This window comes from Chiloscyllium punctatum, chromosome 22 (assembly GCF_047496795.1).
Source record: "Chiloscyllium punctatum isolate Juve2018m chromosome 22, sChiPun1.3, whole genome shotgun sequence".
Taxonomy (NCBI): Eukaryota; Metazoa; Chordata; class Chondrichthyes; order Orectolobiformes; family Hemiscylliidae; genus Chiloscyllium; species Chiloscyllium punctatum.
In genome coordinates, this window is record NC_092760.1 from 35,014,996 (window position 1) to 35,040,676 (window position 25,681).

A 25,681-nucleotide genomic window follows, 5' to 3' on the forward strand; every position below is an offset into this window, starting at 1 on the left:
AAAAGAATGATCTGGAGATGCCGGTGTTGGACTGGGGTGTACAAAGTTAAAAATCACACAATACCAGGTTATAGTCCAACAGGTTTAATTGGAGGCACACTAGCTTTCGGGGTGCCGCTCCTTCATCAGGACAATCACCCGATGAAGGAGCGTCACTCCGAAAGCTAGTGTGCCGCCAATTGAACCTGTTGGACTATAACCTCGTGTTGTGATGTTTAACTTTTAAAAGAACACCGCCCGCTCCCCACAATGATGATTCTGCAGCAAATGGCAGATGAATTAATGTGGAACAGCCCTGGGCATCACCCAATTAGAGTGGGTTTACACCTTATCACTCCCTTCATGGCAGCTTATGTAACTACAAATGCACGGTTTACAGCTGGTGGCTGCGTCAGCGCGAGGCAGGGCTGCAATTACTCACTCCTAATGACTTTTTTCAGTTGAGAATATTATGCCAACATATTAATAAGGCAAACTTGTTTCAAGTTTATTAATCAGTGAAACGCATATGCTAATGTTTATACTGCATACATGGAGTTCATTCGGCCCATAGTGTCCCTTTAGGCTAATACAAGCTATTCCGTTTAATCTACTCTTACAGCTGGTCATCCCTAACCCTGTAGCCGGTGCCGAACCTCAAGTGCACACGCAACCTACATAGCAATTCCAGAACCATCCGGTCTGGGTCTTTTGCTCGATGTACACAAATATAAAAGAAACAGATTTGCCAGAACTCTAGCTTGTTTAGGCGCCATTGGCTAAGGCAGTGGCGCGAGAACTTGTGTATCCTGGTCTGAAGGCTTGGTGATTTACCATCTGTCAATCTGAGAGCGCTCAGGTGCAGTTCACGGTAGAGAGAGTCCATTGCTCAGACAGGGAAGCCCGATAATGAGAGGGTCGATGCTGGGGAGTCAGTGAAACCTTCAGTTCATCCGCCCTGACCAGTGGAGAGAGCTCGGGAAGCAAAGGTGTGGAACGTTTGTAATGTCTTAACGTTCTAGCGATGGAACGTCGGAAAGTTGCAACATTCTATCAACGGAACTTTGCAACATAGTAACTTCTATTTGTTTGGACACTGCCGTGAGGCGGGAAGAAATGAGTTCGCAGGCGCTTTCCAATAATTTGGTGAGACAGCAGTATAACCACATCCCGCAATCACCAGGACACTGCCATAACCCATCCGGAGCCGTTTCACTTTTGGAGGACAAAAGAACTTTCGACAAACCGCCCAGTTGCCACTGAGTCTTCCGCTCGGTGTGAGTTTGTAAGTTGCTGTGCTGACAAGTCATCGGGGGAAAGAAATCTCCACTTTCTTTTCCTCTTCGCCACTTCGTGATCCGAAACTTTTTAAATAGGCCAAACGCTTCGGTCTGTTTTCAAAGGAGTTCGCGATTTAAGTGTGCATTTTAAAACAATTGTAGTAATCTGTGCTGAAGTGTGCATAACTATTTCAGTGGAGAGTGGAGTATTACTGACTTCCGGAATGAAGACATTGAGAATTCTTTTTAAGGCTATTCTCCCCTGTTTAGAGTAAAGTAAGTGTTGTGGCGTTGGGGGTAGGGAATTAAAAGAAACTGGCTAAGTGTTAACTTGCATTAACATGGCGCCTTTAATGGAAACAATTCTTTCAGCTCTATGATCAAGCACGAGGAAAACAAGAGATTACGGGGCGAAACGAAGTTCGGTCGAGGAGATTATCTTTGTGACAATAAATGAACTTCCGCTTTTGTTGTGCGTAGGGACACTTCAAATTAATTACTTTACAATTAATATAGCCAATGTAGAAAATAAATATAATTAAATAGGCAAATATGGTAGCCAATTTTTACACATTGATTTCGGCACCTTTTAATGTTCTTTGGTATTACTGGTGAACTTCCCATCTTTGATAGCGGTGATACCTGCTTATAAACTGACCTTCCGACCAGTATTCGTGCTGTCAGTAACACGGTCTATTTCTTTCTCGGTAATATCACCTATCTTCGTCCCTTCTTCGATTCATCTGTTGCTGAATCCCTCTTGTTTAACTTTTTTTTTAAAGAAACTGCAAATTTTGACTAATACCATAAACACCTGGCCAGACTCAATAAGCTTGAGTTCAGCCAAAACTCTGCTGCGCACGTATTAATATAAAGTTGTGAAAGGGCCACATTAGAGAGAAATGACTGGCGGCAACTTCACCTGAAGGTCGCCACACTTGAGACAAGGAATGGTCGTGAAGGTAATCTCTGTTGGCATCATTCTGCATCACAGCCAGTTGACCAATCCCCTTGCCTGCAGTTGATTCTAATGAGAGAACAACCTAATGCCTGAACATATATCATGTCTCATAAACGCATTATCCCTGCTATTAATCAACACCGCGCAAGTTGTATCTGAACTTTGTTGTGGACTCACTTTATGATCTCGCCTCTCCCTATCTCCGAAATTTATTCCAGTCCCACAGGCCTCAACGATATCTGCACTCCTCTGGTTTTGGCCTCTTGAATCTCCTGATTGTAATTATTCCGCCAGTTTTTCAGCTGCCAGATCCTAAGCTCTGGAATCTCTTCCTTTAAAGCTCCCTGCCTTTCTCCTTTTAAGATGTTTCATAAAACCTACCTCTGTCATGGAGCTTTAGGCCATTTGCCTTAATATCTCTTGTGTAGCTTGGGGTCAATGTTTGGTTTATAAAGGACCTGAGAAGTGCCTTGGTGTGTTTTATTACACAAACAGCGCCATATAAATACAAGTTGTTTCTGAAGTGGCAAATAGGAGCTTTGTTTTTACAAATCATTGAAAAATTGCCCTGATGTGTAAGGTCTTGATGATGTGCTCAAGTTCTAATGTAAGGCATGTACCCTTGACAAAGAACAGTACAGGCCCTTCGGCCCTTGATATTGTGTCGATCTTTTGTCCTACTCTAAGTTCAAACTAACCATCGTGCCCTTCATTTTTCTATCCTTCATGTGCCTATCCAAGGGTTGCTTCAATGTCCCTAATGTATCTGACTCTTCTACCACTGCTGGCAGTGCATTCCATGCATCCACCACTCTGTATGAATAACCCACCTCTGACATCTCCCCTAAACCTTCCTCCAACCACCTTAAAATTATGCCTCCTTGTAATAGCCATTTCTGTCCTGGCAAATAGTCTCTGACTATTCACTCTCTCAATGTGTCTCATCTTCTACACCTCTACCAAGTCGCCTCTCATCATTTTGTACACTGTTGTGAAACTTGGAAGGGTTCAGAACAGATTTACAAGCATGTTGCCAGGGTTGGAGGGTTTGAGCTATAGGGAGAGGCTGACTAGGCTGGGGCTATTTTCCATGGAGTGTCGGATGCTGAGGGATGACCTTATAGAAGTTTATAAAATCATGTGGGGCATGAATAGGATAAATTGATAGTCTTTTTTCCTGGGGTAGGGAGTTCAGAACTAGAGGGCATTGTTTAGGGTGAGAGGGGAAAGATATAAAAGGGACCAAAAGGACAACTTTTTCCACACAGAGGGTGGTGTGCATATGGAATGAGCTCCAGAGGAAGTGCTGGAGGCTGGTACAATTGCAACATTCAAAAGGCATCTTGATGAGAATACGAATACAAAGGGTTTAGAGGGATATGGTCCAGTTGCTGGCAAATGGGACTAATTATGTTGGAATATCTGGTCGGCATAGACAAGTTGGACCGAAGGGTCTATTTCCGTGCTGTACATCACTGTGATTCGATGACTGTATCAAGTCGCACCTCCTCCTCGTTCCAAGACCTCCTACTTCAGATAATGTATCTTCTGCTGAACCAAGCTAACACCCAATAGTAATCATTTTTTAAAGCAACTAGGTTCCACACAGTAGGTCTGAAATGGCTAAAGGTTCTGCTACCACTGATGGGGAAATGAAAAGCAATTATACCAAAATGTGGATCTTAGCGAGAAGTGTTTGGGAAATGATTTGAGGCTGAAACAGATGCAGAAGGAAAAGAGGAGAAACTTTTTTTCAATTCATGAAACGCGTAGTATTGTTGGTTAACTAGGTCTAGCTTAACTGTGATTGAGACAGGATATGTGCACAGAATTTGTCACATTTTGGAGATTAGGTGACAATATCGTGGTTGGGAATTTCAGCAGCTGAAATTCTTTCTTCACCATTTAACTGATGCCAGTTTCCTATCCCTACTCATCCCTTTTGTACCAGGGATATCCTGTTTGTCTATACCTTAAATCTCTGCGATGCAGCCCTCTCACTTCTTCCTTGAATGACCATGTTGTTTCTGCACTTTGTCTTTGAGTTTATCTTTATAGACATCATGTGTTATGTCTATACTAGGTTACAACTCTGCCTGCTAGTTAGTCTGCTGTGGTTCTGTTCTACAAAAATGAGTTGGTTTGCAGTAATGTCTGTTTCATAACTTGTAATATGTTTTACTATTCTGAATAAACTGACTTACAGATGTAGGGTCGAGAGGGTGGTGCTGGAAAAGCACAACAGGTCAGGCAACTTCTGAGGAGTAGGAGAATCAACGTTTGGGCGTAAGCTCTTAATCAGGAATGAGGCTTGTGGGCTGGGGGGTGGTGGGGGCGCTGAGAGATAAATGGGAATGGGGTGGGGGGGGGGGGGGGAGTTGGGCAGAAGGTAGCTGAGAATGTGATAGGTAGATGATGGTGGGGAGAAGGTCATAGGTCTGGACAGAGGGTGGAGCGGTTAGATGGGAAAGGTGATGGCACTGCCCTCTTGACTTGTCCGAGTTTGAGACTTGGGATTGGGATGATGTCGGAGGAGGGGAAATGAGGGTACTAGTGAAATCCACTCTGATCCCGTGTAGTTGCAGGGTTCCAAGGTGGAATGTGAGCGACAGATGTAGTCAGTCCCTGACAGGCAATTGATCATTGGTCTATAACCATTAATAGGACAGACCAGACCCCATCTTCTACCGCCTGTCTTTGATTAAATGTTCTTCCACTAAGTATCTGCTTTGAGTTCTCTTGCTTTCTCCATTGAAAGGATGCCACATGCAAGACCTTATGAGTCTTCAGTCTGCCAGTTTTTATTTTAGTGGAATCATGTGGGACATTTCCTGTTTAGTCTTCATTGGGTCTCCTCTCTCGCCTCTTTTTCCAATAAGTTGTATTGCTTCTGCTTCATGGTCTTTCCCAAAACTAAAACTTGCATTAACTTTACCTCCAATTTTTACCTTTTTCCCTACTTCCATTCATCACTAATTCTTCCCATTCTTTTGTCCGTTTCTGTGACTTGGTGCTGACCGATATCCACCATTAGCCCAGTTACTCCAACTGTTAGCTTGATTATACTTCTTTCCCAAAAGTAGCCCATCTTTTGATTAGACAATGATCATGGAGTGCAACACTTGCAGATTATATCCGTGGCTCCAACTATTTTTAGATAATAGGATCTGCTCGTAATTCTTTTGCTGCTATCTACAGTTTTTCTTGACCTATCTTTTATTAAGAAAGAACATCAAAGGACAAAACAGATAGAGGTTCAAAAATTAAGTAATGAAATAAACTTGCAAAACATATCAAAATTCCGAGGATAATTTTTACTATTATCCTCGGAAAAGAGAATGGTCAGGAGCATCCTTGGAAATCGATAGGGTGCCATTGTCAATAAAACATGAAATGAGAGAAATGTGGAATAACAGAAATTACATATTCATTTTCCAGCTCTGACAAAGATTACAGATTTCAAACAGCTGTTGTTTCTTTCTCCCCAGTTGCTTCCTGACCTGGTTGATATTTCCAATGTTTTATGTTTCCAGTATCTTCAGGATTTTGTCTTTGCTAGTAGGGAGGATTTTGTTTTGAAACCCCTTTGTTACCTGATCTCTCATTTTCTAGACAGTTATCGAGTTGTACACCACAGAAACATACGCTATAGCCCCACTCGTCCATGCTGACCAGATATCCTAAATTAATTTAGTCCCATTTGCGAGCACTTGGCCCATATCCCTCTCCACCCTTCCTATTCATATACCCATCCAAATGCCTCTTAAATGTTGCAATTGTACCAGCCTCCACTACTTCCTCTGGCAGCTCATTCCATACACTTACCACCCTCTGCGTGAAAAGGTTGCCCCTTAGTTCCCTTTTAAATCTTCCCCTCTCACCGTAAACCAATGCCCTCTAGTTCTGGACTCCCCCAACCCAGGGACAAGACATTGCCTATTTACCCTAGCTATGCCCCTAATGATTTTATAAGCTTCTATAAGGTCGTCACACCCCCCCCCCCCCCCCAGCTTCTGACGCTCCAGAGAAAACGCATCTTTGATCTTTTCCAGCATGATCTCTGTACTTCTCCAGATCTGACCTCTTCCTTAACTCTGATTTTCGTTTATCCGGTGCTACTGGATGGATCTAAAGGTGTCTTGGGCCTAAGCTCTGAATTCCCTCCCAAACCCTTTCACCTTACTTTCTGCCTTTAAAGTTCTGCCTAAAATCCATCTCTCAGGACAACCAGTCTCAAATATAAACAGGAGGTGCTGGAGAAATTAAGCAGGTCTGATCCAATCTGTGGAGAGAGCGAAACCGCATTAATGTGGGTACAATATGGGTGATCTTTGGACAAACTGGTTTTAGTTTTGGCACTCATTTCAGTTCTGAAAAATAATTTTTCGGAAAACCCAATGTTACTGTTGATTCTCCCTGCACAGATGTTGCCACATCTACTGAGTTTCTATAGCAGCACTTTGTTTTTATTTCAGATCCCTGGCTTCCACTTTGCTTCTAATCTCTCCGTGTTTGGCTTATTTTCAAGTTTTGTTCATTAATGTCCCCGTAAAATGCTTTTGCCATTTTGTCACATAGAAAGTACTATATACTGGAAATGAAAATTGTTGTTGAGTGGTGAGGAAGGTTGCAGAGGTGGATACAAGTGATTGTTCGTGGTCATGGATAGGAGGCAGGTTTTAAAGGTTTGAATATGCCAAGATGGCTAATGCTGTAACTGTACCTGTACCTGAGAGTGGCTGGGAAGGGGAATGAAGCTGATGGCATGTGAATGATGACTGAAGGCGGTGTCTTTGAACTGATATTGAGCCAGAGAATGTTATAATCAGCACAAGATGTTAAGTTGACTAATCAATGTGACAGAAGTGAAGCGATGAGGGTTTCCGAGATGTGAAGAGATACAGCGAGTTGCATAAAAACGTATCATTTACCAGGAGTGTTTTATTTGTGTTTGATAAACTGGATAGTGCAATTGCAAATTTGTATTTTAAGTTTTTGTTTTATTAATCACATTGAGGGATGTCAGTGCTGTGAAACAGAATATCTTCCATTTCACAGGTTCATTTCCAGAATTCAGCATTGCCTTTACTTCATTACCTTTGCACTATCAGATAGCTTGCCCATCCTCCAGCCCTGTATAATGGTAGTGTTCTGTAACCTAAGTTTGAGAAAGTCACCAGCCCCTTTTTCCAGTCCATAACCACTGGACTTCATTCTCCTCCTCAGTCAATTGCAGGTTGTACCAGACTCTGTGTGTTTTAGCTATGTTTTTGCCTCCTTTAACCTCTTGTCAAAGGTCACTGACCTTCAATAAAGCAACATAAGCTTTCACTCACACAATTGGTTTTAAATCAAGGTCATAGAGTCATAGAGATGTTCAGTACAGAAACAAATTCATTGCAGTATTGGAGAGGGTTGATCAGGATAATATAATGTTGTATATAAACTTTCCACAGCATTTCAGAAAGCATTGCATAATAGACTTGTCAACAAATTTACAAACTGTGACATTAACGGGACTGAGGCAGCATGTCTACAAAACTTTTAAGCATGTATACTGCTTTTTGTAACTTATTTTTCAAACTGGAGAGTGATTTTTCAATGGTGCCCCTCAGGATTTCTATTATAATAACTGGTTTTATTTTTCATGTACATTCACGACCTGGCCATGGATATACAGCATATAATTTCAAAGGGTGGGAGGTTGTAGGGGTCTGAGCAACATGGACTTTGGCAGAATTAGACAAGAAGGACAAGGATGAGGCCCATTTTGACACTGGGGCCATCACCTATGCTTTTAACTGGTAGTGTGGTGAGAATTGTGAAGAAATTAATTATGGTCAGATCATTTAGGAGTGAAAATTTAAAGTAAGTAGTTATGCTAAAAGTTAATGGAAGGTCTGACCACTGTGTTAAGTTCTGGAGTTGTTTTCTTTAAAGTAGTGAAGAATTGGGGTGACTGGATAGAGATGTTCAAAGTCATGAAAAACTCAGATCATTGAGGATGGTCAGGTCTGTGGGACAAGGTGGAACAATTGAGTGAATGTAAGGACAATCTCATGGACAGGATGAGTTTGATTATCCGTCTTAAAATCTACTTATGCTCTTTGGTTTTAGATTCTGTTTAATAATGCTCCTGTGAAGCATCTCAGGATCACCTTGAAGGATCTATGCAAATGTAAGTTCCTGTTATTACAGCTGTTGCTTGCTATTTTTGATTAATTATATCTTGTTTTGCATTTGGTGGTTGAGGTTGACTAGGAGCTGGAATGATAATGTCCAAATTCAATGCATAAGAGAATCTTGCAGCCAGATGCCAGAGGAGATTTTTATCCTATTATGTGTCAGCCTTGGTTCACTGCCATCACTTTCTAAGGTATGTTCCCTCTCCAGAGACATAACTGCAACAGTGTTGATTGCCACTTGTCTGAAGTACTGAGTGAGTGCTATGGTACCACAGGTGGACTACATTAAGAACACTTTACCTGAATACAGATTTTTAAAAATAGTTGATTTCAAGGTGCATGTAGAAGGAAATTAGTGTGATCTTATTGCCATTATGAAAACAATAATGCAGAATGACCATGTCGAGGACCTGAATATCAAAGGATTTTTGATTTTAAGAAGGACAGGCAGACAGAAAAATGGGGTGCAGTTGTGTTGGTAATAAAGATGTGGAGGTTCTGGTTTTGGACTGAGGTGGACAACGTTAAAAATCACACAACACCAGGTCATAAGTCCAACAGGTTTATTTGGAAGTACAAGCTTTAGGAGCGCTGCTCCTTCATTAGGTAGCTAACCTAGAGTTGGGTAATAAAGATGGGATTGGGATAAAGGCATATAACGTTATTACCATTTATGGATTTGGGTGTTTAGAACAAAAGCAGATACATTTTTAAGCCATCAGGTTGACATTTGGAAAAGTGACTAAATACAGAATTTTTAAAAAAGCATGTGATTTAGTCTGTGCCTAGTCAAATACCTGTGGTGATAAATGATGAAGGATTTCTACAGCTGAGTTTAAGACACACAGGCAATGATCAGAGGAGACTGGTGGTTTAGTTCAAGTTCAGTTCATAGGAATCAGGCTTGTGTTTCATGCTAGGAAAAGAATCAGGTTTTAGTTGAGGACAGCAGTCACACCCTGGCAGAAGTGTTTTAGTTTTGTCAAGTTTCCAGCTGTAAGAGTTTGCAGAGAAGATTTCCACCGATCAGAATTGAAAAGAGATTTTGGGGATCAGAACTGGGAAGAACCTTTTAAAACTTTACCAGTCCCTGACGAAAACTTTCATCAGTCCCTGATGAAAGAGTGGGTTAAGAAATTAAAGCTTTAAGATTTTTCTGGGATTGAGTATCTGAAATCATTATTGCTTGGAGGAAGGATATGTTTGTGTTTTACTATTTATATTAATATCTTTTTAAATTGATCTATGTATACTTTTAAATAGCTTTACTTTTCTCCTTTTTTGTTTAATAAAGTTGTAAGACTACACACATTAGTAACCTATTATAAAGGATGGGATAAAAGGACAGTTGGATAATAATGATCAGATCAGGCATAGCCAACATGGATTTGTGAATGGGCAATCATGTGTAGAGCTCATGGAATTTTTTTTAAGGGTGCTACCAACAGAATTTATAAAGAGGAGTTGATGGATGAAATACAGTTAGATTTTCAAAAAGGTTTTGAAAATGTCCTGACAGGAGATTGGCTCGCAAATGTGAAGTACATGGGAGAGGGATTATATTCTGGCATGGATTAAGAATTGGTTAACCGGCAGAAATCAAATGGTCCATTTTCCTTTTGGTTGGTTCGTAAGGTGCTACAAGGATCAGCACTTGTACCCCAGCTGTTAACAATCTGTGTCAATCATTTCGATGTGAGGACTAAACATAATATTTCCAGGTTTGCAGAAGACACAAAGTTCATGTACTGTCAGGAAGTTGCATAATGGCTTCAAGAGAATTTCAAGAAACAGTTAATAGGCAAGAAGAAGCCAGATCGAAAATGATGTAAAAAAATCGTGAGTCATCCACTTTGGTAGGAAGAACAAATTTGCAGGGTATTCCCTAAGTGGTAAGAGGTTGGGAAATGTAGATGTACAAATGGACTTGGACGTTTTGGAATAAATCACTGAAGGCTAGGACGTGGTGCCACAAGGTGTTGGGAAGGCTAATGGAGTGTTGATCTTTATTACCAGAGGATTTGAATACAGGAGTAGCAAAGTCTTGCTGCAATTGTATGGAACCTTCGTTATATTGCACTTAGAGAGGTGTGTACAGATTTGGTCCCCTTTCCTTAGAAAGGAGATTGCTGTTGTGAGAGTTTATCATACAGTCACCAGACTTGTTCTTGTGATGGCAGGACTGTCCTATGAATAGATAGGAGAAACAGAGCCTGCATTCTTTTTGGTTTCAAAGATTCAGAGGTGACCTATTGAAACCTGCAAAATGTTTGAAGGGATAGACAGGGTAGATGCATGTGAGATGTTGGCTCTAGTTGGGGACTAGAGAACCAAGAGACACAATTTCTAAAGTGGAGATGCCACTTAGGACAGCAATGAGAAGAATTCTTTTTTAAATCCAGAGGATTGTGAATCTTTGAAAATCTGTACCACAGAGGACTGTGAAAGCTGAGCTATTGTTTGTTTAAAGTAAAATTTCTAAATGTAAAGGGTTGGTGGGACGGAAAAAGGCATTGAAGAGGATGATCAGCCATGATCAAATTGCAGGGTGGAGCAGGCTCAGTAGACTGAATGATCTGCCACTCCTTTGTTATTTGCTCCTATTGGCACAAGTCAGCACCTGTGACAGCTCCTTCCAAACATTAAACTCCTACCACCTAGAAAAACAAGGAAGTAGTTACCAAGAATACTAACCACACGCTACCTGCAAGTTTCCCTCTGAGCCACAGATCATGCTGAAATGGAACTATATTCTTGTTCCTTCATTGTCGTTGTCACAAAATTCTAGAACTACTCTGTTGACAGGGTGTACCTACATCACATGGACCGCAGTGGTTCATGAATGCAGTTTTCACCAGCTTTTCAGAGGAATTTAGGGGTGTGTGCTAAATGCTGACCTAGCTAGCAATGCTCAACTCCCATGAGAGGATGAAAAAGTCTCCAGAGTGGCCTGTCCAATACATATCCCTTAGATAATAACTAAACCAGATGATCTGGCCGTTTTATTTAATTGCCGCTTGGGGATCTTGCCTGTATGCAATGTGGCTGCCATATTTCCCAAATTGCTACAATGGCTACATTTGACATGTCCTTTTTTTTTTTGAACCTGCTTTGTGCAAATCCAACATAAAAATAAACTTCTCCTTGTCAGCACACACCGTGCCTTTTTATATACATCAGGTGAGTCAGAGTCATACAGCAGAGAAACAGGCCCTTTTGGCCCAACCCGTCCATGCCAATGTAGTTTCCTAAATTGAGCTAGTCCCATTTGTCCGTATCCCACTTAACCTTTCCTATCCATGTATCTGTCCAAATGTCTTTTAAATGCTGTAATTGTACCGACCAAGTGAAGTGGACTTTATTATTTCCTCACTGAATAACCTGTCCGCACCTCCCCATGAACAAGTTACTGGAAAGCTATGGACCGTCCTCCAGTGTGGGTCAGCTCTTTCAATTCGGAGAACAAACTAGAGAACATGCATAATATAATTTATTTTGCCCTAGCTTGAAGTACCACAAATGTATTAATTTTCACCTCTCTCGTTTTGCCAATTGTTTAGGCTGCAGCCCATTCTCGAGGGAGAAATCTTGTGAAAAACACCTGATGTCTAACTGACATGTTGGAACATGCATCTCTCAAAGCTGAGGGATGGTAAAAGATGGCTGAATCATTGCCTGGGGAAGTCGGCAATATTGGCAAGGCAGATGTGCACTTGGCAGATAACCGATTGAATTTAGATGTATTTCCAAACAGCACCGGCCGATTTTCGGTACTGTACAAAACACGCAAAGCAGAGGTGCAACAGGTCGAGTTTCTGCGTCTAAACTGCAATGAAGAGCAAATTGATTCATCACTTGCCATCGTTCCTGAACTAAGGCGACTGAAATCACTTGTACTTAAAGGTAATATCAGTAGATTCAGTTAGGTAGTTGTACAAATACATTCCCATTACTTGCACTTCCCTTTCTGATTAATTATAAATAAGTAATTATTTTTAATTTTTTTGAAGTGACATATCATTTGATTTTCTTGAAGTAATTGTGTTTTTTTTAACTGAAGTTAGACCCTAATTTCCTGCATGTTAGATCTTTTTCATAGCTGAGTATCATATGAAACGTAGAAATCTTGGACCCTGAATTGCACCAAGCTTTTACGAATTTAAATTGTTTTTCCTTTTCGATTTGCAAAGTTTAATTGCTCACGTTGAGCTTTATATTTTGAACAGCGATTGAATATTTCAGAATTAATTTGAATAACTGAATCGTGAAATATTCTTGATTATTTAGAGTTGATGACCTGTTTGTATATGATGATGTAGCCCCTATGGTTTCCTGTCACGCATGATAGAATTTGATTGATATCTTGCAGTTTTAAAGGATGGGAGGGAACTTTGTGAAGCATTGTAGAAGCAAGCACCTTAGAACATGTTTACTAACCTTCTGGCTTTGTTGTTACAGTCATCTGAATAGCTATTATTGTTCTAAATCTGAGCATACTGGAATACAATGTGGGGAGATGTGAGTTTATGTACTTTGGCAGGAAGAACAGAGGAGTTGATTATTACTAAAATGAAGAAAGACTGTAGAAATCCTGAGGAAGTGAAGGATTTGGGAGTTTTCATCCAGGATTCACAAAGCAACTAAGTTCAATGGGTAATCGGGAAAGCTAATGGAATCAGAAACAGAAATTGCTGGAAAAGCTCAGCAGGTCTGACAGCATTTGTAGAAAGAAATCAGAGTTAATGTTTCAGGTGGGGTGTGTGTTTTTGTTTCTGTTTCTGATTTCCAACATCTGCAGTTCTTTCGGTTTTCTTATGCAAATAAGACATTGGCCTTTTTATTTCGTAGGGAATGGAGTATAAAATTAGGGAGGATTTGCTCATCCCAGACAACAGCTAGAATACTGAACGATATTTGGTCGCTTATCTAAGGAAATATGTACTGGAGACAGTGAACTTTCTCTGCACTAGACTGATACTAGGTGTGGGGAAACAGTCTTTTGTGGTGAGGTTGAGCCTGTGCCTGTTGGAATATAGAAGAACAAAGCAACTTTATTTTTAAGCTAAAAGAGTCTCATGGGACTTGACAGGGTAGACGCAGAAAGTTTGGCTCATGTTGCCAGGATTGGAGCTACAGGGAGAGGTTGAATAAGCTGGGGGATGTTTTCCTTGGAGCGTCGGACGTTGAGGGGTGACCTCATAGAGGTTTATAAAATCATGAGGGGCATGGATAGAATAAATAGATAAGGTCTTTTCCCTGGGATGGGAGAGTCCAGAGCTAGAGGGCATAGGTTTAGGGTGAGAGGGGAGAGATATAAAAGGGAGCTAAGGGGCACTTTTTCACGCAGAGGATGGTACGTGTATGGAATGAGCTGCCAGAGGAAGTGGTGGAAGCTGGTACAATAACATTTTAAAAGGCATTTGGATGGGTGTATGAATAGGAAGGGTTTGGAGGGATAGAACATTACAGCACAATACAGGCCTTTTGGCCCTTGATGTTGCACCTACCTGTGGAATCAATCTGAAGCCTATCTATCCTACACTATTCCATTTTCATCCATATGTTTATTCAATGACCATTTAAATGCCCTTAAAGTTGGCGAGTCTACTACTGTTGCAGGTAGGGCGTTCCAAGCCCCTACTGCTCTCTGAGTAAAGAAGCTACTTCTGATATCACCCCTCAATTTAAAGCTTTGTCTCCTCATGCTAGCCATCGCCATCTGAGGAAAAAGCTCTCACTGTCCACCCACTGTCTCACCCTCGATTATCTTATATGTCTCAATTAAGTCACCTCTCAACCTTCTTCTCTCTAATGAAAACAGTCTAAGCCTTTCCCCATAAGACCTTCCCTTCATATCAGGCAACATCCTAGTAAATTGCCTCTGAACCCTTTCCAATGCTTCCATATCATTCCTATAATGTGATGACCAGAACTGTATGCATTACTCCCAAGTGCAGCTGCCCTAAAGTTTTGTACAGCTGCAGCACGACCTCACGGTTCCCAAACTCAATCCCTCGACCAATAAAACCTAACACACAGTATGCCTTTTTAACAAGCCTATCAACCTGGGTGGCAACTTTCAGGGATCCATGTACATGGACACTGAGATCTCTCTGCTCATTTGCACTGCCAAGAATCTTACCATTAGCCCAGTACTCTTTATTCCTGTTGCTCTTTCCAAAGTGAATCATCTCTCACTTTTTTCCACATTAAACTCCATTTGCTACCTCTCAACCCAGCTCTGTCGCTTATCTCTGACTCTCTGACACCTGCAACATCCTTCGGCAATATCCACAACTCCACCGACCTTAGTGTCACCCGCAAATTTTCTAATCCATCCGTCCACACTCTCATCCAGGTAATTTATAAACTGACAAACAGCAGTGGACCCAAAACAGATCCTTGTGGTGCACCACTAGTAACTGAACTCGAGGATGAATATTTCCCATCACCCACCACCCTGTCGTCTTCCAGCTAACCAATTTCTGATCCAAACCACTAAATCACCCTCAATCTCATGCCTCTGTATTTTGTGCAATAACCCACCATGGGGAACCTTATCAAACCCCTTACTGAAATCCATATACACCACATCAACCCTCATCCACCTGTTTGGTCACCTCAAAGAACTCAATAAGGTTTGTGAGGCACGACCTGCCCTTCACAAAACTGTGTTGACTATTCCTAATTTACTTATTCCTCTCCAGATGATTATAAATCCTATCTCTTGATACCTTTTCCAACATTTTACCCACTACCAAAGTAAGGCTCACAGGTCTATAATTTCCAGTGTAGTCTCTACTCCCCTTCTTGAAGAAGGGAATAACATTTGCTATCCTTCAGTCTTCTTGCACTATTCCTGTAGACAATGACGATGTAAAGATCAAAGCCAAAGGCTCTGCATTCTCCTCCCTAGCTTCCCAGAGAATCCTAGGATAAATCTCATCTGGCCCAGGGGACTTTTCTATTATCACACTTTCCAGAATTGCTAACACCACCTCCTTGTGAACCTCAATCCCGTCTAGTGTAGTAGCCTGTATCTCCGTATTCTCCTCAAAACAATGTCTTTTTCCAGTGTGAATACTGATGAAAAATATTCATTTAGCGCTTCTCATTTCTCCTCTGACTCTGCACACAATTTCCCACTACTGTCCTTGATTGGCCCTAACCTTAGACTTGTCATTCTTTTGTTCCTGATATACCTCTAGAAAGCTTTAGGATCAAGGAAAACCCTATATACCAATGACTTCTCATGTCCCCTCTGGGCTGTTCTTAGCGCTCTCTTTAGGTCTTTCCTGGCTAACTTGTAACTCTCAAACACCCCAACTCAGCCTTCACGTCTCATCCTAACGTAAGTCGCCTTCTTCCTCTTGACAAGACTTCTTTAGTAAACCATGACTCCGTTATTTGACCACTTCCTCTCTGCCTGACAGGTACATACTTATCAAGGACATGCAGTAGCTGTTCCTTGAACAAGCTCCACATTTCAATTGTGCCCATCCCCTGCTGTTTTCTTCTCCATCCTGAACATCCTAATTCTTGCCTCATTGCATCATAATTGCCTTTCTCCCAGCTATAACTGTTGCCCTGCGGTATACACCTATCCCTTTCCATAGCTAAGGTAAACATAACCGAATTGTGGTCACAATCACCAAAGTGCTCACCTACCTCCAAATCTAACACCTGGCTGGTTTCATTACCCAGTACCAAATCTAAAGTGACCTCTCCCCTTGTTGGCCTGTCTACATACTTTGTCAGGAAACCCACCTGCACACATTAGACAAAAACTGACACATCTAAAGTACTCGAACTATTGTATTTCCAGTCAATATTTGGAAAGTTAAAGTCCCACTTAACAACTACCCTGTTACTCTCGCTCCAGCATCCTCTTTGCTTTCCTTTCCACAACATCTCTGGAACTAGTCAGAAGCCTACGGAAAACTCCCAACAGGGTGATCTCTCCTTTCCTGTTTCTAACCTCAGCCCATACTACCTCAGTTGACCGGTCCTCAAACGTCCTTTCTGCTACCATAATGTGTCCTGATTAACAATGCAGACCTCTCCTTCTTTTACCATCTTCTCTGTTCCTGCTGAATCATCTAAATCCTGGAACCTGCAATAACCATTCCTGTCCCTGCTCTATCCATGTATCCAAAAATGACCATAACCTTCGAAGTCCCAGGTACCAACCCATGCTGCAAGTTCACCCACCTTATTCTGGATGCTCCTGGTGTTGAAGTCGACACAGGTCAAACCACCTTCCTGCTTGCTGGTGCACTCTTGTGCCTTGAAACCATATTTCTGACCTCATTACTCTCAACCTCCTGGACACTGGAACTACAATTTGGGCTCCCATCCCCCTGCTGAATTAATTTAAACTCTCCCGAAGAGAATCCGCAAACTCCTCCCTCCAGAATATTGGAACCCCTCTGGTTCAGGTGAAGACCACCCTGTTTGTAGAGGTCCCACCTACCCCAGAAAGAGCCCCAATTATCCAGGTATCCAAAACCCTCCCTGCACCATTCCTGTAGCCATGTGTTCAACTCCCCTCTCTCCCTATTTCTTGCCTCACTAGCATGTGGCACGGGTAACAAATCAGAGCTATCAACTCTGTTTGTTCTAGCTCCAAGCTTCCACCCTTGCTCCCTGCATTTCTGCCATAAATCCCCATCCCTTTTTTTTTTAACCTGTGTCATTGGTGCTTATGTGGATCATGACTTGGGACTGTACCCCCTCCCCCTCAAGGATCCCCGAAAACCTGATCTGGGACATCACGAACCCTGGCACCTGGGAGGCAACACACCAACTGTGTGTTTCTCTCATTCCCACTAAGCCTCCTATCTGTCCCCTTAACTATGGAGTCCCCAGTGACCAATGCTCTGCTCCTCTCCCCGCTTCCCTTCTGAGCAACAGGGACAGACTCTGTACCAGAGACCTGTACCCCATGGCTTATCCCTGATAAGTCATGCCCCCCCAACTGTATCCAAACTGTATGGAAGTCTGACCTTGAGGCAAGTCCCTTTTTAAGTGGGAAACTTACCTCCCGGCAATCCTACTCCTCTCTCCCTCCTCGCTGCTCCCGAAAAATGGATGTGGGCCAATTGCTGGCAAATGGGACGAGATTTGTTTAAGATATCTGGTCGGCATGGATGAGTTGGACCGAAGGGTCTGTTTCCGTGCTGTACATGTCTATGACTTTTGTGGACAAGTCTTAGACCAAAGGGCATCATCTCAGAATACAGGGTTCTGCATTTAAGACAGAGCTGAGGAGGAATTTCCTCTCCTCTCTACGGGTAGTGAACGTGTAGAATTTTACTTTTACCACAGAGGGCTATTGAGGCTGGGTCATTATGTATATTCACAGCTGAGATAGACTGATATTTTTTTATTCAGTCAGGGAATCGAGGGCTATGAGGGTGGACAAGCAGGAAAGTGGAGTTGGGGATTATCAGATCAGCCATGATCTCATTGAATAGCAGAGAAGATTCGAGGGAATGAATGGCCTACTTCAGCTCCTAGTTTTATGGTCTTATTTGAAAATCCCAGAGCCTCTTGTTGAATCTGACACATTGCATTGTACCTGGCATTCACTAGGTGGCCATCTCAAGGATGAATATGGAGCATGTCAGCGTGGTCTGCTGGCAACTCTGCCTGTGGAGTTCCGGCATCTCCAGCACTTGACCCATTTGGATTTGAGCTTCAACAGCTTCACTTCTGTTCCTGAATGTGTGACTGAGTTGAAGGAGCTAACTGTGCTTCTCCTGTCCCATAACCAGCTGGCCACACTGCCCGGGAGCATTGGCAAGCTGGCAAAACTGACCTTCCTTTCTCTAATGAAAAACCAGCTGAGAGTGTTGCCTGGGAGCATCAATGAACTTGCGGCACTGCAGAGAGCAAATATATCTGAAAATGAACTGGAACAGCTTCCTGATGAGATTGGAAACCTCCCAAACTGTGCACAATTAGACCTTTCGGGCAATAGACTAACAACTATACCATCTTCACTTGGTGAGTTTAGTTGTGAAATGGTTGTAATCACTGGAATAGCAATATGATTTAAGTTTAGAAATTGCTCATTATAGAAAATATACTGAAGGTTATTAGAACATAGAAAAGTACAGCACAGAACAGGCCCTTTGGCCCACGATGTTGTGCCAAGGTTTAATCCTAATGTAAAATATAATAACTTAACCTATGCACCCCTCAACTCACTGCTATCCACGTGCATATCCAGCAGTCACTTAAATGTTCCCAATGACTCTGCTTCCACCACCACTGCTGGCAACGCATTCCATGCATTCACAACTCTCTGTGTAAAGAACCTACCTCTGACATCTCCTTTATACCTTCCTCCTAATATCTTCAAACTATGACTCCTCGTACCAGTCAATCCTGTCCAGGGGAAAAGCTTCTGGCTATTGACTCTATCTATTCCGCTCATTATCTTGTATACCTCGATCAGGTCTCCTCTCTCCCTCCTTCTCTCCAGAGAGGAAAGTCTGAGCTTGTTCAACCTTTCTTCATAAGGCAAGCCCTCCAGTCCAGGCAGCACCCTTCGAAACCTTCATTGCGCCCTCTCCAAAGCCTCTCTATCTTTCATATTGTTATTGTGAACATCTGAAAAGATAAAGTGTCAAATACTTTTAAATTCATGCGATAATGGTCATATCCCAGCATATTTAATCTGTTTAATCATGTCCATACTAGAGCATGTTTGGTGCCCAATATGTTTCAAGAGAAAATAGAAGTGGAAAATTAACATTCTGATCAGAGGGTTTTCATATAAAATGACAATCAAGTGTATCTAAATCATTACTGTGAAGCTCTATTAATGCTTAGTAGTCTGTAATGGCCCCAGCTATGCCTGTCTCTTTGTTGGCTATGTAGAACAGTTGATCTTCCGTAACTACACCGGCACCGCTCCCCACCTCTTCCTCCGCTACATTGATGACTGCATTGGCGCCACCTCGTGCTCCCGCGAGGAGGTTGAGCAATTCATCAACGTCACCAACACATTCCACCCTGACCTTAAATTTACCTGGACCATCTCTGACACCTCCCTCCCCTTCCTGGACCTCTCCATCTCCATTAGTGACGACCGACTTGACACTGACATTTTTTACAAACCCACCGACTCACACAGCTACCTGGATTACACCTCTTCCCACCCTATCTCTTGCAAAAATGCCATCCCGTATTCCCAATTTCTCCGCCTCCGCCGTATCTGCTCCCAGGAGGACCAGTTCCACCACAGAACACACCAGATGGCCTCCTTCTTTAGAGACCGCAAATTCCCTTCCCACGTGGTTAAAGATGCCCTCCAACGCATCTCGTCCACATCCCGCACCTCCGCCCTCAGACCCCACCCCTCCAACCGTAACAAGGACAGAACACCCCTGGTGCTCACCTTCCACCCTACAAACCTTCGCATCAACCAAATCATCCACCGACATTTCTGCCACCTCCAAAAAGACCCCACTACCAGGGATATATTTCCCTCCCCACCCCTTTCCGCCTTCCGCAAAGACCATTCCCTCCGTGACTACCTGGTCAGGTCCACACCCCCCTACGACCCACCCTCCCATTCTGGCACTTTCCCCTGCCACCGCAGGAACTGTAAAACCTGTGCCCACACCTCCGCCCTCACCTCTATCCAAGGCCCTAAAGGAGCCTTCCACATCCATCAAAGTTTCACCTGCACATCCACTGATATCATTTATTGTATCCGTTGCTCCCGATGTGGTCTCCTCTACATTGGGGAGACTGGGTGCCTCCTAGCAGAGCGCTTTAGGGAACATCTCCGAGACACCCGCACCAATCAACCAAACCGCCCCGTGGCCCAACATTTCAACTCCCCCTCCCACTCTGCCGAGGACATGGAGGTCCTGGGCTTCCTTCACCGCCGCTCCCTCACCACCAGACGCCTGGAGGAAGAACGCCTCATCTTCCGCCTCGGAACACTTCAACCCCAGGGCATCAATGTGGACTTCAACAGCTTCCTCATTTCCCCTTCCCCCACCTCATCCTAGTTTCAAACTTCCAGCTCAGTAACTGTCTCCTTGACTTGTCCGACCTGCCTATCTTCTTTTCCACCTATCCACTCCACCCTCTCCTCCTTGACCTATCACCTTCATCTCCTCCCTCACTCACCCATTGTACTCTATGCTCCTCTCTCCCCACCCCCACCCTCCTCTAGCTTATCTCTCCATGCTTCAGGCTCATGATGAAGGGCTTTTGCCTGAAACGTCGATTTCGCTGCTCGGATGCTGCCTGAACTGCTGTGCTCTTCCAGCACCACTAATCCAGTATTTGGTTTTCAGCATCTGCAGTCATTGTTTTTACCTTGTAATAAACTCGCGACAATCTCATACTATTGGCGAACTTTCACAAGTCTTTCATTGCTTCAAAACTTTGTATATATGTTTTAACTTTGAGTATGTTGGTATTGTAATATGGTATAATGTTAGCTGCTGGTGCTTTGAGATCGAATGACAACACCTTTTAAACAGCAGTTATAAATGACACAAAGCTTTATGCCCTGCACACAGCAAACCTGAAGTCTCTTGAGGAATTGTACCTACACAGCAACCAACTTGTAACCGTCCCAACCTCCCTTGCTCATCTTCCCAAATTGTCTCGACTTGACCTGCAAAACAACAGCCTGCGCTTTGTCCCTGCAGAGATCCAGAATTTACCCTATGTGAATTTAAAGGGCAATCCAATAGGGGAGGCTGAGTCCCCGAATATTAAAGGTAATAAACTCTCGATTCGTTTCATTTCACCAGTTGTATCTTTGTGAAAGGTTTTGTACTTCTTAAGCAAGACTTCTTTTGTTTTTGCTTCACTGAATACTGTGAGCAGTGAAAGGTGTTCTGTGTTTTGCCAGCTCTACTCTGAGTTGCACTGTATGGGAAATTGTATAAGAAATGATCTGTGCAGATGTTCATTGATCATCTGGTTACTCAACCCAGTAGCCCATCATCACGCTTTGAGCTGAAACATTGATCACTTTAATCATGGGAGGAAGAAGATAATACATTGACAGCCTACCTCTGACATCACTAAGCGCTGATCAGGAACAGAAACTTTGGATTACCCCTCAGATTTGGCCCTTTCTTCCAAGCCTGACAACGTGGAGATAAAATGCTTTATAAACCTAGGAAGGCAATTCAGCCAGTCTTGTCTGTGCTGGCTCTTTCTGTGGAAGAGCTCCTCTGCTAATCCCATTTCCCTCCCCTTTTTCCAAAGCCCTGTAAAACCTTTCTCTTCAGATAATTGTCCATTACTCTTTGAAAGCCACAATTGAATCGGTCTTCACACACTTAGTACGTTACAGATATTCATTGCTTGCTGCATAAATCATAGAATCCCTACCGTGTAGAAATGAATCCTTTGGCCCAACAAGTCCAAACCAACCCTCCAAAGTGTATCCCACCCAGACCCATTCCCCTACCCTATTACTGTACATTTACCTCTGATTAATGCACCTAACCGACACAGTGGCTCAGTGGTTAGCACTGCTGCTCATAGCGCCAGGGACCCAGGTTCGAGTCCCGCCTTAGGCGACTGTGCAAACTCCACACAGACATTCTCCTTCTCTCCATGGGTTTTCTCCGGGTTCTCCAGTTTCCTCACACAATCCAAAGATTGCCCACAGTGTTAGGTGTGTCAGTCAGAGGTAAATATAGGGTAGGGAAATGGGTCTGGATGGGTTGCTCTTCGGAGGGTCGGTGTGGACTTGTTGGGCCGAAGGATCGGTTTCCATACTGTACAGAATCTAATTTAATCTAGCCTACACCTAATCCCAGAACACGACGGGCAATTTAGCATGGCCAATCCACCTAACCGGCACATCTTTGGATTGCGGGAAGAAACCGGAGCACCCGGAGGAAACGCATGCCGACACGGGGAGAATGTGCGAGGAAGGTTTTCCTCTCGTGATTGGTTCCTTTTGCCCATGACCTTAAATCAGTGTCCCCTGGTTTTCAACACCAGCCTGTGAGAGCAGTTTCTCATTATCCGCTCTGTTCAGATCTCTCCTGTATTTGAAAGTATTGATTAAATCTCTGCTCAACCTTCCCCATTTCCAAGGAGAGCATCTGTAATCCATCCTCAGGATTGCAATCCCCGTAGCCATTCTCCTAACTGTTTCCTGCACCCTGAAATCATTTAATAGTAGCTTTTAAATGCATAAAATAATTGCAAAGAATACAGGGCGAAGCCTGTATCCATAGGTCCGGTTTCCATGGTTTCAGTTACCCATGGTTTACCGCAGCCCAAACATATTAGAGGGAATATTCCAGAACTAGGCACCAGGGGGCTGCTGGGAAGGTACGTTTCTCATTTAACTGAATGGGTTCGCACCTATCTGCAGTTTTGAGCCTCTGCAGTCGGTCTTGGAACATGTCCCCCACATGTATGGAGAGGGGGGGCTGCTGTACTCCCTCTTGGTGGTGAGGGGAGTTGTCCATTTTTCCCCTCACCTTCCCCTCTACTGAGCTGAGCTTCATTTGTTACATTTGAGATCATAACTGGCATCTGTCATATCCAAACAGAAGTCAATTACACATTTAAACATCCCCCAGCTATTTGTTAGTGTCATGGTAAGTACCCCTTCCCCCTTCGAGTGGGAGACCAGGGTTCAGCTCCTCGATGGGGAGGACAACTTGCTTGGATCAGCCTTGCTCCTCGTGAATGGCAGAACAAATTCGAAGGGCCAAACAGCCTACTCCTGTTTCTACTACTTGTGACCTTGCAGGAAATGAATTAGTATAGTCCAGTGGAACTTAAACACCTGACACTCTCTCTGCCTCTTCAACCTTCCCCCCCCCCCCCCCCCCACCGCCCCCACCAGTGTCTTCAAACTCCTAAGGGAGCTGTCTGGTTCTGCTTGATCCACACCTCTGTCTGGGCCAGGGATTGAAACTGAGTAAAGAGCAGTAGGTTGAGCCTTCCTGTGTAGAGCCACACTTTGACTTATGATTCATTCTTAACATCTTTTCATTCTCTTATCTCTAATTCTTTCAGCTACAAACTCACATTGAGGAACCAGTGTCTTACCCAAGTAGTTAAAATGAGTTGGTGATTCTCAACTGACCATAAAATATATATGATTAAAGTGGGACCAGATCCTATCTTTGCCTGAATGATATACTTACACTTTCTGACAACACCTTACTGCAATACTGACAAACGTCAGTTTACTGAGCACTGATGAAGAGCTGGCCGTGGGACTGCGTGGTAAATATGGCCCAATGATACCCCGAGACATTAATTACCAAATAAGTTTGCAGAATGGCCCTTGCAGCTCTCTGTTGCTGTATATCTTCATTCAAATCACTCCCCAGTATATTTGTCTATTTAACAGTTTACAGCATGGAGACAGACCCTTTGGTCCAACCCATCCACGCCGACCAGATATCCCAACTCAATATACTCCCACCTGCCAGCACCCGGCCCATATCTCTCTAAACCCTTCCTATTCATATACCCATCCAAATGCCTTTTAAATGTTGCAATTGTACCAGCCTCCACCACTTCCTCTGGCAGCTCATTCAATACACGTACCACCCTCTGTGTGAAAAAGTTGTCCCGTAGATCTCTTCTATATCTTTCCCCTCTCGCCCTATACCTATGCCCTCTAGTTCTGGACTCCCCAACCCCAGGGAAAAGACTTTGCCTATTTACCCTATCCATTCCCCTCATAATTTTGTAAAGCTCTATAAGGTCACCCCTCAGCCTCTAACGCTCCAGGGAAAGCAGCCCCAGCCTGTTCAGCCTCTCCCTATAGCTCAAATCCTCCAACTCTGGCAACATCCTTGTAAATCTTTTCTGAACCCTTTCAAGTTTCACACCATCTTTCCAATAGGAAGGAGACCAGAATTGCACATAATATTCCAACAATGGCCTAACCAATGTCCTGTTCATCCACAACATGACCTCCCAACTCCTGTACTCAATACTCTGACCATAAAAGAAAGCATAAAATGCAGCCTTCACTATCCTATCTATCTGCGACTCCACTTTCAAGGAGCTATGAACCTGCACTCCAAGGTCTCTTTGGTCAGCAACACTCCCTAGGACCTTACCATTAAGTGTATAAGTCCTGCTAAGATTTGCACTCCCAAAATGCAGCACCTCGCATTTATCTGAATTAAACTCCATCTGCCACTTCTCAGCCCATTGGACCATCTGGTCAAGATCCTGTTGTAATCTGAGGTAACCCTCTTCGCTGTCCACTACACCTCCAATTTTGATGTCATCTGCAAACTTACTACCTGTACCTGTTATGCTCACATACAAATCATGCTCATGCCCGAAACGTCGATTCTCCTGCTCCTTGGATGCTGCCTGACCTGCTGTGCTTTTCCAGCACCACATTTTCAGCTCTGATCTCCAACATCTGCAGTCCTCACCTTTCTCCATACATTTCTGATTCATGTACTTATCCAAATGTCTTTTAAACGTTATAACTGCACCTGGATCGACCACTTCCTCTGGTAGTACCTTCCACACAATAACTATAGGTATCATAGTTTACAACTATTAAAAAGTTAAATTTCCCAGGTTGGGAATGGTGTTGTTGCAAATCCAGCCCCGGGCTTCCTTCTATTGTTGGTGTTCCTGCACTGGATTGAGGATGCCACTAGAGGGCGACATATACCATTTGCTAGTTTACAGGAGGCTCTAACATGATGTGCCAGAGAGTCTTGCTCAGTGAGTGAAAAAAACGCAGATACCTTGCAATATACTCAGTCAGAACCTCTTATTGAAAAATATTTGAATGTCCCCAAGATTGGCAGGTCAGAGGAAGTAAGCAAAAAGTGGGAAATACCTATAAGATTTCCAGTGCATTTTACCACTGGAAGATTACTGTATTCAGTGTTGTCATTGTTCATTGCATTCCTTATTTCTATTCTGCAGAATGGAAATGATAGAGCATTTTAATTTTTTTCATAAAACATACCTCCACGCAAATTACTGAGTGTATGCCATGGTCGCAAGTAGATGCCCAGTTCTAAAAGGTTTATGTGATTGTCACTTTGATCAGATTAACCTTTACAACATCGCCGGAATCCATCCAATGTTTCTGTAACATAAGTCAGAATGAAAGTTTCGAATAAAAAGGGACCCCCATGTTAAGAGAAGGGTTGGGAAATATTCTTAACGTGTTTCCGCCGATGTAATTGCCTTTCTCATATTAGCCTCCCTTTTGTTGCTCACAGCATTGTAAGGCTGTTCATGCCAATGACATTGCGAATATAATTTCTCATGTG

The 25,681-nt window shown here is 43.1% G+C and overlaps 1 protein-coding gene across 7 annotated transcripts in view; it reads left to right on the forward strand.

The window, feature by feature from the left end:
* The first annotated feature begins 686 nt into the window (after window positions 1-686).
* pidd1 (p53-induced death domain protein 1) overlaps window positions 687-25,681 on the forward strand; it is a 73,167-nt gene continuing 48,172 nt past the window's right edge. The window contains exons 1-5 of one of the 7 annotated variants that reach the window (XR_011963697.1): window positions 691-1,264; window positions 8,338-8,398; window positions 11,966-12,308; window positions 18,000-18,413; window positions 20,954-21,157. Coding sequence is in view for 6 of the 7 variants with exons in the window: in XM_072592002.1 (XP_072448103.1) it covers window positions 12,065-12,308; window positions 18,000-18,413; window positions 20,954-21,157 (862 nt within the window). In the remaining variant the exon portion in view is untranslated. Of the gene's footprint in view, window positions 1,536-8,337; window positions 8,399-11,965; window positions 12,309-17,999; window positions 18,414-20,953; window positions 21,158-25,681 lie in introns of all 7 variants that reach the window. The other 6 variants (XM_072592002.1, XM_072592004.1, XM_072592003.1 and 3 more) reach the window with 6 other exon arrangements.